At 41.3% G+C, this 19,640-nt stretch overlaps 1 protein-coding gene across 13 annotated transcripts in view; it reads left to right on the top strand.

Annotated features, from left to right (window-relative positions):
* The window catches only part of ARFIP1 (ADP ribosylation factor interacting protein 1), a 135,685-nt gene that overhangs the window by 43,134 nt on the left and 72,911 nt on the right, over positions 1–19,640 (top strand). For all 13 annotated transcript variants that reach the window (XM_055550669.1, XM_055550671.1, XM_055550672.1 and 10 more), the window contains one exon: positions 4,892–4,993. In XM_055550669.1, the coding sequence (XP_055406644.1) occupies positions 4,901–4,993 (93 nt within the window). In that variant the 5' untranslated portion in view covers positions 4,892–4,900. The remainder of the gene's footprint in view (positions 1–4,891; positions 4,994–19,640) is intronic.

Here is a 19,640-nt window from a genome sequence, read left to right as displayed (position 1 = left end):
TTTCCTTCCAAGGAGTAAGCATCTTTTAATTTCATGGCTGCAGTCACCATCTGCAGTGATTTTGGAGCCCAGAAAATAAAGTCAGCCACTGCTTCCACCATCTCCCCATCTATTCTCCATGAAGTGATGGGACCGGATGCCATGATCTTCGTTTTCTGAATGTTGAGCTTTAAGCCAGCTCTTTCACTCTCCACTTTCACTTTCATCAAGAGGCTTTTTAGTTCCTCTTCACTTTCTGCCATAAGGGTGGTGTCATCTGCATATCTGAGGTTATTGATATTTCTCCTGGCAGTCTTGATTCCAGCTTGTGTTTCTTCCAGTCCAGCATTTCTCATGATGTACTCTGCATATAAGTTAAATAAGCAGGGTGACAGTATACAGCCTTGATGGACTCCTTTTCCTATTTGGAACCAGTCTGTTGTTCCATGTCCAATTCTAACTGTTACTTCCTGACCTGCATACAGATTTCTCAAGAGGCAGGTCAGGTGGTCTGGTATTCCCATCTCTTGAAGAATTTTCCACAGTTTATTGTGATCCACACAATCAAAGGCTTTGGCATAGTCAATAAAGCAGAAATAGATGTTTTTCTGGAACTCTCTTGTTTTTTCCATGATCCGGCGGATGTTGGCAATTTGATCTCTGGTTCCTCTGCCTTTTCTAAAACAAGCTTGAACATCTAATCATTAGGGAAATGCAAATCAGAACCACAATGAGGTATCTCTTCACGCTTGTTAGGATGGTTACTATTTTAAAAATGTAAATAATAATTATTGGTGAGGATGTGAAGAAACTAGAGCCTTTATGCATTGTTGGTAAGAATATAAAATAGTGAAACCGTTAATAGAAAATAATATAGGGTTTCCTAAAAGAATTAAAAATAAACTTGTTACCAGAAGAGTCTGGGGTCTGGCTGCTTGCCACTGAAAAGCCAATAAACAGGCTAGGTTGGTGAAAAGGAAAGTTTGCTTTAATTCAGATGCTGGCAACTGGCTGGCAGGATGGACATCTGTCCAAAGGCTGACTCCCCCCTACTGGCAATCAGTGGGGCAAGAGCTTTTGTAGACAGAAGTGAGGGGAGGGGGGACTACATGCAGAAACAACGCAGTCATCTCTGGCACTCATCCTCAAATTGGTCATCAGTGGCTGACCAGTGTCATCTTGATTGCTTTAGGTGCAGTTAATCTTCAGTTCCAAGGTCCATTTGTTCTCACTTCTTTGAGGCCAGTTCTGAGAATTGTGGCAGCTTATGTCATGAGTACAGTCTGGTCATCATATAGCTAGCTTCTTTCACCGGGGATTTCAGTATCTATAAGACAGCTCACACGGTATGGCTCAGGAGATCATCTAGAGTCCTTGAGAAGGAACGAAGAGTCCTTGACTATGCTTAATGACTCCATTATTATTATTTTTCTCCTTTGACTGTTTTCCTTTGTTTCTGCATTTCTCGTTTCTCTGATTAAGCTTATTCTTCAACTAAAGTTTTCCACAGACAAAAGGCAGGCAAAGGACGTGGGACAGAGGGGGCAAGGACCGTAGGGTCTTGCTGTGTTTTTGAATTACCATGTGGTCTAGCAGTCCCACTTTGGGGTATGTTTCCGAAAGAATTGAAAGCAAGATCTTGAAGAGATACATCCACACCCATGTTCATACAGCAGTAGCAGCACTATTTGTAATAGCCAAGAAATGGAAGCAACCTAAATATCCATCAGTGAACTGAATAAATGTGGTATATACATGCAGTGGACATCAACTTGAGCAAACTCGGGGAGATAAATAGTGGAGGACAGGGAAGCCTGGTGTGCTGCAGTCCATGGGCTTGCAAAGAGACAGACACGACTTAGCAACTTAACAACAGTATATGCAGCCGATTATTAGTCAGCCTTAAAGAGAAAGGAAATTTTGACACATGTCCAATATGGATGAATCTTGGGGAAACCATGTAAAGAAGTAATCCAGTCACAAAAAGTCAAATACTATATGACTGCATTGATGTGAGGTATCTAGAGCAATCAAGCTCATAGAAACAGAAAGTAAAGTGATGCTTACCAAGGGCTGTAGGGGAGTTGGAGGACGATGGAAATGAAGTCATTGTTTAATGGGTATAAAGTTTCAGTTCTGCAACATGGAAAAATTCTGGAGATTGATTACACAGCAGTGTAAATATATGTAACCCTGATGAACTATGCATTTAGAAATGGTTAAAAGGGTAAATTTTATGTTATGTGTTTTTTTTACCACAATAAAAAAGAATATAAAAGCAAGGTTTATTATTATTATAAGGTCATAATTTAGAAACAGAAGATCTAGACACAGATAACACTTTGTCAGCAAACTTTCATAAGTTTGCTAACACTTGTCAAGTAGAGTTTGTGAATTTTTAAGCTGTGACTTCTCATCAGTATAATTCTACTCTTTGCTCTTATTGCGCTTTCGTCTTCCCAGTACCCTAGTTGGTTGAATCACTCAGTATCCCCAGTTCAGACCTTCAGAAAGAGTTTGGCTCAGGAAATTCCTCTTTTCTGTATTGGCAGTAATTTTCTAACCAGGCCCTATTGTCAGACCTGTGAATTGCAAGGCCTTGTGTCAAGGATTCTTCTTTGGCTCAATCGGTGGCCACCTCTTAACTGGGGACTGTGAAAGAGGGAGTTTCTCTTATTAGAGATCAGTGAACGTCAGTAAATACATGCATTCAGTTCAGTTCAGTTGCTCCATTGTGTCTGACTCTTTGCGACCCCATGAACTGCAGCACGCCAGGCTTCATACATGCATAAAGGTAGCCAGATATAATTTAAATAAGACATTTCAAATCCTTTTAAAGTAGATACTACTTTAGAATAATCATAAGGAAGATACAGTGGATGCTATGATGAGGGACTCAGTTACCTGCTTTAGGACTAGGGCCCTCCTTCCAGGAGTGGTGCCTGCTGAGGGCTCATAGCTGAGTCTCTCCAGGAATTGCCTCTGCGAAAGAGAGCTGCATTGTCCACAATTATACTCCTATCTAGCGGATAGCTTGCATCTAACAATCAGGTATGGATGTGGGGGCTCAAAGGCCTGGTCCCGTTGCCTTAATTTGGAACAGCTTAAAGAGCCTCAGCTTCAGTGCTCTGTGTAGGATGGGCCGAGCCTTATGACATAACCGCACTGCAGCTGTGTCGGGGCTTCCTGCCCTCACTCACGCTCGTGGAGGATTCTGCAGTAAGCCTCATGCGTTCAGAGACTTCCCCAGAATCCAGTCTAAAGCAGAGGAATGTTTTGTTTTCCCACCTTCAACTTTTTGAAGTCTTCTCTCTGAAATTTCTTTTTTTCAATTTTCAAGGCTTACATGAGATGTTCAGTTTATTAATTCCGTCACTAGTTTCGAGCCTGTGGTATGATAGACTCTGAAATATGGCATTTTTTAAGCCAGTATTTTTTATAAGATATTTTAAGAATGCAAGGAAATAACTAAGTTTTCTGAGACATGTTTTAAGTGATATTAATAGGATTTGACATTATTATGAAAGTTCTTTTTTCATTGGCATAACCAGTTAGGATTTCAGTTTGACATTTTAGTCTTTTGTTAAAACTGTCACCAAGTAATTAAAGTACACTGATTTTGAGGTACTTGATAATTCACTTTTTTTTTGGTTTTGTTACTTCAGACGTTTCCCGTTAGTTTGTCTTCACGCAGTGATATTCATAAGAAGTAACGAACATATGGCTCCATGGTCCATGGGTGGGACAGAGGAGTGAGTGTGGAGCTTAAGTGTATAATGATCAGTCTAACACCTTCACAATTGCGACTCAGACTTTTGACGTAACTCACATCCTTTTTACTCAGTAGTAAGCGTTTGTTAAGAACCTCGTGCTCGTCAGACCCTGGGCCGATCTGATGATACGGTGATGGCTCTGACCGTCTCTGTCCTCAGGGGCCTGACCTGAGGGGATGTATTAATTTGCTTAGATCTGCATCCTGTTGCCCTGGGGATACAGAGATAGTCTATTCAGTTTGTGTCAGACATTAGAAACATTATTATGTATTAATATAAAATTTGTCATGGTAAAGAAAGAGGTTTGTATAAGAAGTGTAATTAATCTAAAAGAGGATCTAAATGTTGAAAGTAGAACATTTCTAGAGCTGCCAAGAAATAGAAATCTGGCCTAGGAAGACCCTAGGATTTATGTAATCGGTAGCTATTCCAGAAGTTTTAAAGGATCCTTAAGAAAAAGGGATGGATCCTTACCTGTCCTAGGTGTTTACTAAAGAGTCCAGTCAGTCTCCCTCACTAAACCAGCGGTTCTTTTCCCTAGAGCAGTGACTGCCTCACTTGTTCTTTATATTCTGTGGAATCTTGGGGAGTGCCTTGCACATAACAGGTTTCACTAAGTGTTGGTTAGATCTGTCTGTCTGTGCTAGTGGACTAAGCTGCTTCGGTTGGGTCTGACTCTTGTGACCCCATGGCCTGTAGCCCACCAGGCTCCTCTGTCGATGGGATTCTCCAGACAAGAGTACTGGAGTGGGTTGCCATCCCCTTCTGCAGGGGATCTTCCTGAGCCAGGGATCAAATTCAGGTGTCCCGCATTGCAGGCACACTCTTTATCCTCTGAGCTTCCAGGGAAGCCCATTTTCAGTAAGACTATGACATTATTTTCATTAAAAAAAAATTTTGTGTCATTTGCCCCCAGGCATCTACAATAAGGTACCTACAATAAGATCAAGAAATCTAAGTTGAATGCAGTTTTAAAAGCCAGATGTGTTTTTATTATATTGGTATCATGTTTATTATACAAGGATTAGGTAGGCTGTAATGGTGGCTTTTATGTGCTATAAACATGAATATAGTCTTGTGAATATTTGCCTTTTGTGATTTGGTGTTACTTATGACTGTTTCTTTCCTCGTTTTTTTAGGAGTCTACCATGGCTCAAGAATCTCCAAAAAATTCAGCAGCAGAAATTCCAGTGACTAGTAATGGAGAAGTTGATGACTCTCATGAACATGGCTTTAATAGGGTAAGAACACTTCTGTCTCTAAATACAAAGACTCATGATAAGCCCTTCAGTGCTGAGATGAAAGTAATAGTGTTTATTCATAATATAGGAATATGTTCTTAGATTGACTATATTCTGGAATCTAATATTATTATGGAGGGATGACTAGGTGGGTCATGTTAGTAATTTGTCCAGAATAAGCTTCTGGCCAAAGTAAAGCATTTAGGCTTTGATGTTACTATCTGTAATTTTATTGTATAATCAGAGCAAGAGTGTCTCTAATGATTTTGGCATATAACTTTATTTAAAAAACTACTTCATTCTACTTGTAATAAGAAAAAATATTAACTATAGGTTATCCTTTAAAATGCTGGTCTCTTTTCTTAGTACATAATTCCTAAGTAGGTGCCTCTTCATTTTGCTGTTTACTTTCTAGAGTGACATATTTGACTCAGTGGAAAATGAAACTTGGGATCTGTTTAATTTTGATCTGCCTCTCATTTGAAATTGAAATGTAATGCATTTAAATGGAAACACCATAGGTTTAGAGATAATGTGGGTTCAGATTTCAGCTATGTCTTTCCTAGTACCTTGAGCAGAGATTTACTTATTTTAATCTCTCTAAATGAGAATTTTATTTTTATGGTGATGTTAATGTTAAATGATATTAAAATAAGTAATATGCCTAATAGAGTCCTAGAAATGAGAGTGATGTTAGTTATTTCTGGAGATATTTCTGTTAAACATTCCTTTTTGACATGTGTGTGTCAAACACTTGACACGTGTACAATGTTAAATAACTTTAAAAATACAGTTTTCATACTCATGAAAAAGTAATGGTTGAAAGATACTTGAATTATTTTACAGCTTAAAAAAATTGGACTCTTTTACTTCATATGTTTGAGAATAAAGTTCTTTAGTTTAACAGAAGATAATATTTTACTTTTAATTTTTAAAATTTTAATTATTTTTTAAAATACTTATTTTTGGCTGCATTGGGTCTCCACTGCAGCACATGGGCTTCTCTGGTCGCGGCGCAGGGCGCTGTGGTCGCGGCGCAGGGCGCTGTGGTTGCGGCGCCGGGCGCTGTGGGCGCTGTGGTTGCGGCGCGGGGCGCTGTGGGCGCTGTGGTTGCGGTGCGGGGTGCTGTAGTTGGGGTGCTGTGGTCGCGGCGCCGGGCGCTGTAGTCGGGGCGCTGTGGGCGCTGTGGTTGGGCGCGGGGCGCTGTGGGCGCTGTGGTTGTGGTGCGGGGTGCTGTAGTCGGGGTGCTGTGGTCGCGGCGCCGGGCGCTGTGGTTGTGGCGCGGGGCGCTGTGGTTGGGCGCGGGGCGCTGTGGGAGCTGTGGTTGCGGTGTGGGGTGCTGTAGTTGGGGTGCTGTGGTCGCGGCGCCGGGCGCTGTAGTCGGGGCGCTGTAGTTGGGGCGCTGTAGTTATGGCGCGGGGCGCTGTAGTCGGGGCGCTGTGGGCGCTGTGGTTGTGGCGCGGGGCGCTGTGGGCGCTGTGGTCGCGGCGCGGGGCGCTGTGGGCGCTGTGGTTGCGGTGCGGGGTGCTGTAGTTGGGGCGCTGTGGTTGCGGCGCCGGGCGCTGTAGTCGGGGCGCTGTGGGCGCTGTGGTTGCGGCGTGGGGCGCTGTGGTTGGGCGCGGGGTGCTGTAGTTGCAGCACCCAGGCCCTCTAGTTGGGGTGCAAGGTCTTGGTTGCCCCACAACGTGATGGATCTTAGTTCCCTGACCAGGAATTGAACTCATGTCTCTTGCATCGAAAGGCAGGTTCATAACCACTGGACCATCAGGGAAGTCCCCAGAAGGTGATATTTTAGATCACAATTTCTCGTTCCCAGCATCATTGGCATTTGGGGCCAGAAAACTTCCCTTGTGGAGGGTTGGCCTGTGCGTGTGGGGTGGTGGCAGCATCCCTGAGCTCTTCCTGGTGGATGCCAGTGGCCCCTCCAGTCGTTGACAAGCACAAACGTACCCAGACATCGCCAAATGTCAGGGGCAGGGAGGAACTGGCCTCTGGTTGAGAAGCGCTTTTTAGATAGATCGTTTTAATAGACTTTTGGAAAATTCCACTCTATTTCACTTATTTTTGGCTCAAGTCATTAGAAGAAATAGATGTGTCTTCAAGCTTGGGATGTGTTTTTATTTTAATTGCAAGTGTTTTAACTTGGTTTATAAGGACCCATGGGCCAATACCAAGTGACTGACAGAATGTGTACACCTGAAGCTCACACAGCGTTGTAAACCAGCTGTGTGTGTGCTCACTCAGTTGTGTCCGACTGTTTGCAATGCCGTGGTTGCCAGGCTTCTCTATCTGTAGTATTTCCTAGGCAAGAACACTGGAATGGGTTGCCATTTCTTCCTCCAGGGGATCTTCCCGACCCAGCAATCAAACCGTCATCTTTTGTGTATCCTGCATTGGCAGGTGGAAATTCTGAGCACTTGGAGGAAAGTTTCACTTCAGATTTTAGTCTTTCTGGTATTCGAAAACACTGAGATATACTTGCATATTAAGGGAACTCAAGTTACCATCATTAGGCACTCTACCAATAGCTTTATAAATTTCTGTTAATTTAAATAACTCATTATACCAGGATTTTGGTTAATGACTGCTTTGTCTTATTTTTGGTAACAGCTCCTTTTCGCGAATCTATCCTGCAGGTGTTTATTGCGTGTATGTTGTGCACCAGGCACCAGGGATGACAGTGCCTGGTCCACAACAAAATGACAGAGGTGCCTGCCGCCCGAGAGCGGGCGTTCTAGAGACAGTCTGATGGAGCTTTCTAAGAAGAAAGCAGCACATACAAAACGCTGCACTGTTTTGAAGATTCACCTGCCATCTTTAGCTTGGGGTGTTTTTTTTGAGCTGTAGCTTTTGCATAGTAAACGACGCACATATTGAGTGTACGGCTCAGTGGAACCAGCGCCCACGCCGGTATGGAGAGCATCTCCGGGTCTTTCCCAGCCCCCGCGCCGTCTGCTAGGCAGTATGTCCCCTCCCTTCCAGGGTTATTCCTGCTGTCGTCATCCTGTCACCACTGATTGCTTCTGACTCGGCCTGAACTGCATGTAAGTGGAATCACACTAGGTGTACTCTTTTCCGACTGGCTTTCACCCAGCATTGTATCTGGAATGTTGTTGTTGTGGCTTTGGCAATATCTAATTCTTCTTTTCCCCTGGAGAAGGAAATGGCAAATCACTCCAGTATCCTTGCCTGGAAAACCCCATGGACAGAGGAGTCTGGTGGGCTATAGTCCATGGTTTGCAAGAGTTGGACACAAGGACGACTGAACCACCGCCAATTCTTTTTCCTTGTGATACGGTTTTCCATTGTGTTAATACACCACAGTGTGTGCTAATAGGCCCTAATTTGTTTATCCATTTGGTTTGTTTTTAAAATCTATTATTTTTCTTTGTGTTTTATTTATTTTCGTTTCTGGTTGGGTTTGTTTGTTTTTTTTAAAATGTATTTACTTTTTAATTGAAGGATAATTGCTTTACCGTTTGTTGTTTGTTCTGCCAAACATCAGCGTGAATCAGCCATAGACGATGCCTAGGTCGCCTCCAGTCTGCCCCTGTTACGAGTACAGCCGCTGTGGCCTTTCCTGTGTAGGCCTTTCAGTGTACGTGATCACCTACTTCTGTTGGGTATTTACCATGCAGTGGAATTGCAGATCATGGATATGTGATGTTTGGCTTTGGTAGATTTTGTCAACTAGTTTGCTGAATGATCAAATTAGTTGACAATCCTGCCAGCGGTGAATAAGTGTTCTAGTTGTTCCACATCATTACCAGTTTTTGTTATTGTCATACTTTTAAGTTTTTGCCATTCTGATGAAATCATAGTAGTTACCTCATGGTTTTAACATGCATCTCCTTGATGACTAATGACGTCAAGCGTATTTTCAGATTCTTACTGACCATGTGAATATTATCTGTTATGAAGTACCTTTTCAAGTCCTTTGCTCGTTTTTCTGTTAGGTGTATGCCTTTTTCTAGTTCATTTGTAACAGTTCTTTGTATGTTCTGGGTATAAGTCATTTGTATGGATGTGTGTATTGCAGATGTTTATCTGCAGTCTGTAAGTAGCTTTTGTACTATATTAATGGTATCTTTAGATGACCAAAGGCTAATTTTAATGAAGTCCAATTTATTAGTGTTTCCCTCCCTTTAGTGATTTTTGTGACCCTTGTATCTTTGCTTATCCCCATATCAGTCAAGATACTTCCATCTTCTAAAAGTTTCTCTGCTTTACTTCTTACACATAGGTCTATGATCCATCTTGAATTTTGTGTATGGCATGATGTAGAAGTCAAGGCTCATTTTCCCCCCACATGCATATCATGTGATATGCATTGTTTATTGAAAAAAAATTCTTTTTCCACACAGGGGCCTTTGCTCTTGATCATATATGTGTAGCTGTATTACTTGGCTGACTGTGTTATTTCTTGGTCTTTTTGTCTATCCTTGCAGTAATACCACACTGTCTTACCCACTTACTAGAGTAATTAAGTCTGAAATAAATAGTAGCTTCAGCCTTGGTACCTGGTAATTCCTCTAGCTTCGTTCTTCTTTAGGGTTACTTTGTACCTTAAACCTATTCATGAGTCTTTAGTTGAGTACCTTAATTTGCCTTGCTAGTAAAGTAATGCTCAAAATTCTCGAAGCCAGACTTCAGCAATACGTGAACCGTGAACTTCCTGATGTTCAAGCTGGTTTTAGAAAAGGCAGAGGAACCAGAGATCAAATTGCCAACATCCGCCGGATCATGGAAAAAGCAAGAGAGTTCCAGAAAAACATCTATTTCTGCTTTATTGACTATGCCAAAGCCTTTGACTGTGTGGATCACAATAAACTGTGGAAAATTCTGAAAGAGATGGGAATACCAGACCACCTGACCTGCCTCTTGAGAAACCTGTATGCAGGTCAGGAAGCAACAGTTAGAACTGGACATGGAACAACAGACTGGTTCCAAATAGGAAAAGGAGTCCATCAAGGCTGTATACTGTCACCCTGCTTATTTAACTTATATGCAGAGTACATCATGAGAGACGCTGGGCTGGAAGAAGCACAAGCTGGAATCAAGATTGTCGGGAGAAATATCAATAACCTCAGATATGCAGATGATACCACCCTTATGGCAGAAAGTGAAGAGGAACTAAAAAGCCTCTTGATGAAAGTGAAAGAGGAGAGTGAAAAAGTTGGCTTAAAACTCAACATTCAGAAAACGAAGATCATGGCATCCGGTCCCATCACTTCATGGGAAATAGATGGGGAAACAGTGGAAACAGTGTCAGACTTTATTTTTTTGGGCTCCAAAATCACTGCAGATGGTGACTGCAGCCATGAAATTAAAAGACGCTTACTCCTTGGAAAGAAAGTTATGACCAACCTAGATAGCATATTGAAAAGCAGAGACATTCCTTTGCCAACAAAGGTCTGTCTAGTCAAGGCTATGGTTTTTCCTGTGGTCATGTATGGATGTGAGAGTTGGACTGTGAAGAAGGCTGAGCGCCGAAGGACTGATGCTTTTGAACTGTGGTGTTGGAGAAGACTCTTGAGAGTCGCTTGGACTGCAAGGAGATCCAACCAGTCCATTCTGAAGGAGATCAGCCCTGGGATTTCTTTGGAAGGAATGATGCTAAAGCTGAAACTCCAGTACTTTGGCCACCTCATGCGAAGAGTTGACTCATTGGAAAAGACTCTGATGCTGGGAGGGATTGGGGGCAGGAGGAGAAGGGGACGACAGAGGATGAGATGGCTGGATGGCATCACTGACTCGATGGACGTGAGTCTGAGTGAACTCCGGGAGTTGGTGATGCACGACTCAGTGACTGACCTGAACTGAACTGAATCATTGATAAGGTTTTTTTTAATCCTTTCGAGTTTTAACTTCAGAGTCTTTTAAGAGTGAAGTGAATTAACTCGTATATCTGTGTAAGTTCTTTGCTTACATAGAAAGCCAGTTAACTTGCTGCTTTATAAGTTAACTTCTTACTTAATGTCTAATTCTCTTTTTGGAGATTCCCCTATAATGTTTCATTTTCTATTGAGGGATAGAGAAGGAAAAAAGGAAACGTTGTCCTGGAGGTCTCCTCTTAATAGATATGAACTTTACTGGTAGGCAAAGTTCTTCCCTCATAGCTCAGTTGGTAAAGAATCCACCTGCAGTGCTGGAGACCCCAGTTCGATTCCTGGGTCAAGAAGATCCACTGGAGAAGGGATAGGCTACATACTCCACTATTCTTGGTCTTCCCTTGTGACTCAGCTGGTAAAGAATCTACCTGCAATTTGGAATACCTGGGTTTGATCCCGGGGTTGGGAAGATCCCCTGGAGAAGGGAAAGGCTACCCACTCTGGTATTCTGGCCTGGGGAATTCCATCAACCGCATAGTCCATGGGGTCGTAAAGAGTTGGACGCGACTGAGCGACTTTGAGCGACTTTCACTTTCACTTCACTTACCAGTAGGCAAGACTCCTTGGAAGCAATAATTCAGTCAACCAGTACACCCCACTTTGCCTCTGTAAAGAAGTTCAACATCATAAAGCTTGTTTCTCTTTGTACCTGCTCTTATGAAAGAAAAAATAAATCATGAGAGTTTCTTACATATTTAATATTTTAAAATAAAAATCACCTCTATGATCCCTTTTACTGAGTAAAAACAGTATTTCAATAGCATCTTTTGACTGTTTTAAATAAATTACACTCAAGATCTGTTAGGCATATATTTACTAACATTTTGGCACACTCCTTTATTTTCCTGAGCAATAAAAGGGGAATTTTATCAATATTTAACGTCAAATTCATGTTTCTGTTTTCAAATAGATAAAAGTTCATAGATAAAGTGTGTATAATGTACTAAATATTGCTTAGCATTATATAGACTAGTAAAGAGATTGTATAAAAAACTACCTCATAACTAGAGTTTTCTAGTTTTAAAAGCATGTTTTACTAATACACATCTTCTTTTATACATACTTGATGTCTAAAATTATATAACTCACAACATTGTAAATGAACTGTCCTTCAACTTTAAAAATTGATAATGAAATAAATCATATAATGGCTTTTATTTAATGCATATTACACTTTTAAAAGTATAAAGTCTTATAAAAATTTTATATATATATATAAATATATATATGTATATATGACATGAATGTGTTAGTTGCTCGGTTGTGTCCAGCTCCACGACCCCATGGACTGTAGCCTGCCAGGCTCCTCTGTCCATGGGATTCTCCAGGCAAAAATACTGGAGTGGGTAGCCATGCCCTCCTCCAGGGATCGAATCTGGGTCTTGCAGGCAGATTCTTTACCATCTGAACCACAAGTTAAGATGATGGCTTATTAAGTTGTCATTACTTGGCTGGCCAGTTGGTGTCACTGTGGCCCAGGCAGTGAGAGTGTAGATGCTTCTGTTCTTTCTGTGTCTTACTGCCACTGTTTCCTTTTTCACTTGATTTCCCTTAGTCTCATACTATGAGAGGCCCTGGTGGACTTTACCTCAGCATTCACATTGAAATAGAGGATATAATGGGAGAATTTGCCCTAGAAATTCCCTGGTAGCAGCTTAACATTTGTTAATGTTTCAAGGTTTGTTACTTGTCTTAGAGGGGCAACAGCTATGTGAAGAGAGAATAGGATAATAATCTTAGTATTATTGCAGTTCTTTACAGCAAAACTGTTTTTGCTTCTAAATAAAAAGCAATTGGTGTTTTCTAAAGAGTAGTGTAAAGTTTAATCTCGAAAGAATACAAATTATTCTTTTACTTATATAAGCTACATGTTATTTATAATTTATTCTGTTACATTGTTGTTGTTCAGTCACCCAGTCCTGTTGGACTCTTTGAGACCCCATGGACTGCAGCACAACAGGCCTCCCTCTCCCTTACCATCTCCTGAAGTTTGGCCAAGTTCATGTCCATTGCGTTGGTGATGCCATCCAGCCATCTCATCCTCTAATGCCCTCTTCTCCTCCCCTCCATCTTCCCAGCATTAGGGACTTTTCCAGTGAGTCAGCTGTTTGTATCAGATGACCAAAATACTGGCGCTTCAGCAACAATCCTATCAGTTCAGCAACAGTCCTGCAGCGCTGGTCAAAATATTAGGTTAGAAATGTGCGATTTATACCATGAGTTTAAAGAAGCAAATATTAGCTCCTTGTGAGTTAAATTGAAACTTCTTGTGAATTAAGTTATATTTGGCAGATTTAGAAAAATTACCTTAGCCAAAATAAAACTTTTCCTCTGGTAGGCCCAAAACTAAAATTCCTAATTTAGCTTTTTCCACCTGTGGACCTTGTCTCTAGAAAAACGTACTATATACAAAACTGCCAAATCTTGTGTTCAATTTCAAGGAGTTTAGGATCACTTGAATTCTGCCTGTGGATCCTTGGGTTCCCTATGTCTTAAATATTCCTGGTCTGCAAGTTTTGAGTTAAAGCACAGAATGTTAATTCAGTAGAAGTACCTTGAAGATCCCTGGATCTCACTACTTTAGTTTACAACTGAGGAAAAGGGGCCTGAGGTTGTTATGGAATTGCCTACGTTGACTAGCCATATCAAAAACTCACGTGATTGGCTGTAAGTACAGTGTCGCCAGGAATGTTCCTCATTACCTTATCTCCAGGGCCTGGCAGCAGTGCTGCGTGTACTTGATAATCGGGCTTTCATTAGATGTTTGGTGAATGAATGAACAAATACTAGAATGAGAACTAGAAACACAGTTTCAAGAGTTCTGTGGAACAACAGGAAGAAACATACTTTAGACTGGACACATCCTGTGTCCTTAATTTTCCAGCATGCATCATGGTCATTGTTGTTGTTGTTGCTGCTGGAAATTTTATCGTTTTGAAAGTTTTTATTGTTATTTTTCTTTTACTCTTTTTTTGTTGTTGTTTTGTTAAATTGTTTCTCCGTTCCCCTGTACTTATCAGTTTGGATAATATACTTCAGCAGTCTAAAGACTTGAGAAAGAATAGAAGAATAGGAATTACAAGAGCCTGTTTTGAACAGATTTCCTCCCCTCACCTTAATAATGTGACTGTCCATTTATGTATCTGCTTTTCCCAAGAGCTTGCAATTACATTTAGGACAGAGATAGTATATGCACACTGTACAGCTTATGGATCACAGTAATTTTTCAACAAAAGATTGAGTTTTAGTGTGACTTAACTTTAACATTGGAGAAGGCATTGGCACCCCACTCCAGTACTCTTGCTTGGAAGATCCCATGGACGGAGGAGCCTGGTGGGCTGCAGTCCATGGGGTCACTAGGAGTCGGACACGACTAAGCGACCTCCCTTTCACTTTTCACTTTCATGCATTGGAGAAGGAAATGGCAGCCCACTCCAGTGTTCTTGCCTGGAGAATCCCAGGGACGGGGGAGCCTGGTGGGCTGCTGTCTCTGGGGTTGCACAGAGTTGGACACGACTGAAGTGACTTAGTAACTTTAACATATTTTCTACCTCATTCATCCTACCCTGGAGTTTGAATACCATGTGATGAATGTTTCTGCGTTACCTGAAAAATTTAGTAGCTCAGTCACATTTGATGAGGGCTTTTCCCTAAGGCCAGTTTTTACCAGATGTATATCTTGGACACTTTGAAAGGTATGGCAAATGTTTTTCAAGGAATGTTTAATCCTTGAAAATATAGATTCATTTTAATATTTTCTTTGTAAAGTATAGAATATATTCTTAGTACTGTTAACCACAAATTAAATTTTAAAATGTGTTTATTATATATACATCTATTAAATTAACTCTGGATTTGTATTCCTGTTTGGGAAATAGAAAATTGTGAATAAACATAATTTTTAATGAAAGGCCGAAGCCCTGTGTATTTTGGTTATAATTTTTAGATTGTGCCTTTATAAACAAATGCTATCATGGACAACTTTCACTATCTAGGAGAAATTGTTTTGAATGTAGTTACATAAAAATATTTCCACAGTAATAGTGTTTGAATGAATTCGGAATTTTCTTGATGCAAATTGGTACATGATTTCATTCTTATCAAACTTCAGTACTACTTAGAATCAAGACTGTAGTCTGGATGCAGGGGTTGGGGGGGGGCAGGAGAATACACAGTAAACTATCAGAAGATAGTGATGCTTTAGATTCTTGTTAAAAGTTTGTTGAGGGACTGAGAGGGAAGTGGGCAGGGGGAAAGAAGTGAGATTGAGATTGTGCGTGCATATATCTGTGTGTGTGTGTTGATGAAATGGAGAGAGCAGGCAAGATAGGAGATTTGCTGTCTGGATCACGTGCAATAATAGGTATGAGAGGAGACTGTGGTCATAAAATAAGTTGTTAGGTTTAAAATTCCAAAAGTGTTGCTTCTGAGCAATGACAAGGTTCAAAGAGTGGCCCTGGGAGTCCCAGTTGCGTAAGTAGAACTGGCGTGAAAGATGAAAGGCATTGTAGCTGAGATGTAAGTGTAGGTTGGGTGTACTGTATTAGTTGAGTATATTTTTTTATCTGTCATTACACTTTTTTGGCCCCTTGTCTAACCACATATCACCAAATCTGAATCAAACTACCTACCTTACCCTTCCTACAAGCATGCGGAGGGGGACAAATTATACGTAAGACTGTTATTACTACAGCCCATCATTCTACATCAGTGTAGGGAGACGGGCTCATGCAGTAGACTTTATTTCAAGTATTTCACAATTTATATTTAAAAAAAATGCAACATACTACATGCTGTATGTACATTAGTAGAATGTTTTTGATGAGCTATGAAAACTCAGCTTAGATGCCTTATGTATCACTTTGGAAGGATTGCAGACTGAACATAGAATCATTCCCTGAACGTGTGCCCAATGTAGCGTGCAAAACGTGGGAACACCCAGGATAATAGTAGGAGTTGTGGACAAAACGGGAAACCTGGGTGTGTCGGCGCCCTGGACTGGCTGAGAAGAAGGTAGGTGACCGAGTGGAGTAGTTTGGCCATCCACAGGGCGCTGAGGGGTGGAAGTGAGCTGCACCAGGGACAGAAAGCGGTTCCCTATGGCAGAGTTCCTCAGGACGCAGACAGAGGATTCCCTGCAGCAGAGTCATCTGGCTTACTTGTTTGAAATTCTGACTCCTGGGCTCCACACTCCAACTTAACAAGAACTACAGCAGGCGGCTAAGAAAAACTGCGTTTTTAGTAGTTTTCTCAGATGATTCTTACCCAAGCTAAAGTTTGAGAACTGGTAGTTTACTGTGGAGAGCTGAGAAAATGCTGCCCCTCCCTCTGCCCGCTTGATAAACAGAATGTTGGAGAGTAGCCCGCTTTGACCAGTGTAATTGTCAGAGAGGACACCATGAGGAGGCTAAGGATGTTGTAGTCTGTTTACAGCTGGGTTGGGAGTGTGGAAGTCTGGTGAACCACAGCTTTGCTTCTGGCAGATACTCCTTATAAGTAGCTAACTGTGAAAACAACAAAAGGCGATTTTAAATTACCAGAGTTCATAGAATATTTAACAAAATTTTCAAGCTGTTTCTTTTGAAATTATATAAATGCTTTGGAAGGTTTTATCTGTTTTGAAGAATGAGATAAGATGTGTCAGTTCAGTTCAGTCGCTCAGTCATGTCCGACTCTTTGCGACCCCATGAATCGCAGCACGCCAGGCCTCCCTGTCCATCACCAACTCCCGGAGTTCACTCAGACTCATGTCCATTGAGTCAGTGATGCCATCCAGCTATCTCATCTTCTGTCGTCCCCTTCTCCTCCTGCCCCCAATTCCTCCCAGCATCAGAGTCTTTTCCAATGAGTCAACTCTTCGCATGAGGTGGCCAAAGTACTGGAGTTTCAGCTTTAGCATCATTCCTTCCAAAGAAATCCCAGGGCTGATCTCCTTCAGAATGGACTGGTTGGATCTCCTTGCAGTCCAAGGGACTCTCAAGAGTCTTCTCCAACACCACAGTTCAAAAGCATCAATTCTTCGGTGCTCAGTTTTCTTCACAGTCCAACTCTCACATCCATACATGACCACAGGAAAAACCAGAGCCTTGACTAGACGGACCTTTGTTGGCAAAGTAATGTCTCTGCAATTGAGAAAATTAAATAAGTATTAGTACTACATATCTGCTAAATGCTATTAATGCCAAAAAGGAATAAGATAGATGGTCTTAGGGAACTTGCTGTCTTCAGGAAGAGAGAATACAGACAAATACTGTTGATGCTGTGTGAGAGGTGATGTTCTTAGCCTGGTATGGCATGGTGTGAGAGAAAGGATATGAATGACTAGGGAATTGCTCTCCAAGCCAAATCTAAAGGATGAACTAACCAGACGAAGAAGGATAAAGAATAGTCCCATCAATAGGAGACCATAGAATTGAAAATTCACCATTATTGGAGTGGGGAATATGGGGGCAGAGGTGTGCGAAATGCACCTGAAGAGGTAAGTAGGGATAAGGTTCTGTAAAACCTCAGAACCATGTGGAGGTTCTGACTTTACCTAAAAGTGGAGGACTTCAGACTTTACCTGAAATGATGTAAAAACTTGAAGGGCCTTGTGGCATTTTCATTTTAGAAAGTTGTTTCTGCCTACTGTTCAGGGAATCCGTTTCAAGGCTGACAAGACTAGAGACAAGGGAGACGTTTCAGTTAGGTCTCCACGGGAAGAAGGAGAGTGAGACTTTGGACTTTGCTCTCAGGAGAGAAACTAGAGCCTGTAAAAGACCCCGAGCCATTTTTAAAGATGCAGATAGGAGGAAAACTGGGAAGATGCAGCGTGAGGAAACTAGGGGGTTAGAGAGTCTGTAGTTTATAGACTGCTTGGAGAATCCGTACAGATGGTTGGTGCTTACAATGTATGCCTAGCAAACTCCTCCCTCTTAAGCTTTTTCCTCCTGTCTCTGAGTAGAAAGGGAATTCTCATTAATAAATCTCTAGTTCTGCTTCTTTGTAGTGTTGTGCGTCTTATTAAGGATGTGTATTTTAAAGCAAATTTGCCAAACATTTGGTTTTTTGTTAATTTTGCACTAACTTTAGTTCAAAAGTAGATTACTATGCTAAATTACAAGGTTACGTTTTTAATCTCATACTTATTCTTACCTCTGTTAAAATATGCAAATAGAAGCAAGTCATTTTGGTTGAAAATGAGCCACCCCCTCACAGCTTTATGGAAGCTGTAACTACAAGTATTAACTTATGTCCTTTGAAAAGAAACTGTACGTGAAACTTTTTTTGACGAAAGCATTATATTTTAATTGTGTGAAGATTTATTTTTAAAAACTATTAAATACTCCAGTATTATATAGTATTATCCTAGTAGCTTGAACAGAAAGTTAACTTCAGGTTTATACTGTTTTATTCAGTTGTTAAGCATGACTTTGCAAAGTCTTAAACCTTGAGTTGAATGTGAGCAATATAAAATTGCAAAGTAAGGATTTTACATTGTTGGTTGCAAATAGGCTCGTTATCTCCCAAGTATATTCTGGAAACTATAGAAGGAAATGCAGTAGCAGCTATTTTAAAAATTACTAAGGTAGTCACATGGAGAAGGCAATGGCACCCCACTCCAGTACTCTTGCCTGGAAAATCCCATGGCTGGAGGAGCCTGGTAGGCTGCAGTCCGTGGGGTCACAAAGAGTCAGACACGACTGAGTGACTTCACTTGCACTTTTCACTTTCATGCATTGGAGAAGGAAATGGCAGCCCACTCCAGTGTTCTTGCCTGGAGAATCCCAGGGACGGGGGAGCCTGGTGGGCTGCCGTCTATGGGGTCGCACAGAGTCGGACACGACTGAAGCGACTTAGCAGCAGTAGCAGCAGCAAGGTAGTCACAGCCTCACCACTGAGACATTTTAAAAATTTAAGAGTTATGTAAAAACACATTTTAAAGTTCTTGTGAACTATGGGGCTAAATTATATTACTTAGAGAATGTGTATTTTACAGAGAGCATTCAAGAAGCTCGTAAAATACTGAGTGTTTTCTCACAGGTCATGCATTCCTCTCTCATAGAGCATATGGTTTTGTGTTGGAGCAATGTAACAGTCAGACAGCTATCAGAATGGTAATTCTGTTCACACTCTGAATGGACCTGTTCATACCACTTTGGTTAGGCTCCTTCTGTTAGTAACAATTTAAGCAAAGGAGCCATAGTGCTTTTCAGATGTTACAGCTGTTTTACATACAGGACAGGAGGCTTTTTTCCTGGAAGAACTTTTTGTTTGTTGAGTAAAGGACCCTTGGGAGACCACTGGGAGGGGTTTGAGTGAAATGTAACATCCTCAGACAGCTAGCAGCTGTTCTTCCAGAAACCACGCATGACAAAAGGGAAGCATCCCGTAACTTCTGAAAACTTAGGGGTGAGAGGTGTACATCAAACTTACTATTGAACCCATTCCTGTCTCCTCTCTTCCCAGCTACTACTGCTGCATCTCTCTTTGGGGAATTTGCACACTATTTTGTGACAGGACAGATGATTCAAATGAGTAGAGTTCTTTCAGTTAAGGTCTAAGAACACAGTAAACACAACTCTCTTGGCCCTCTCTTCCCCTTTGCATGTTGCTTACGGGTTTTACCCCTCGTATTTTGAGAGATGTCTTCATCACTTTTCCTTAGGGAGAGCTGAAAAGCTGTCATGACTTGGGGCAAAGCAATACCTGGGGAAACCACTCTATAAATAATTGCCCTTAATAACCAAATTCACAAAGTTTAAGAAATATCTTGG

This window comes from Bubalus kerabau, chromosome 16 (genome assembly GCF_029407905.1).
Source record: "Bubalus kerabau isolate K-KA32 ecotype Philippines breed swamp buffalo chromosome 16, PCC_UOA_SB_1v2, whole genome shotgun sequence".
Taxonomy (NCBI): domain Eukaryota; kingdom Metazoa; phylum Chordata; class Mammalia; order Artiodactyla; family Bovidae; genus Bubalus; species Bubalus kerabau.
The sequence above is the reverse complement of the archived record's forward strand: the minus strand, read 5'-3'. Positions and strand labels throughout refer to the sequence as shown.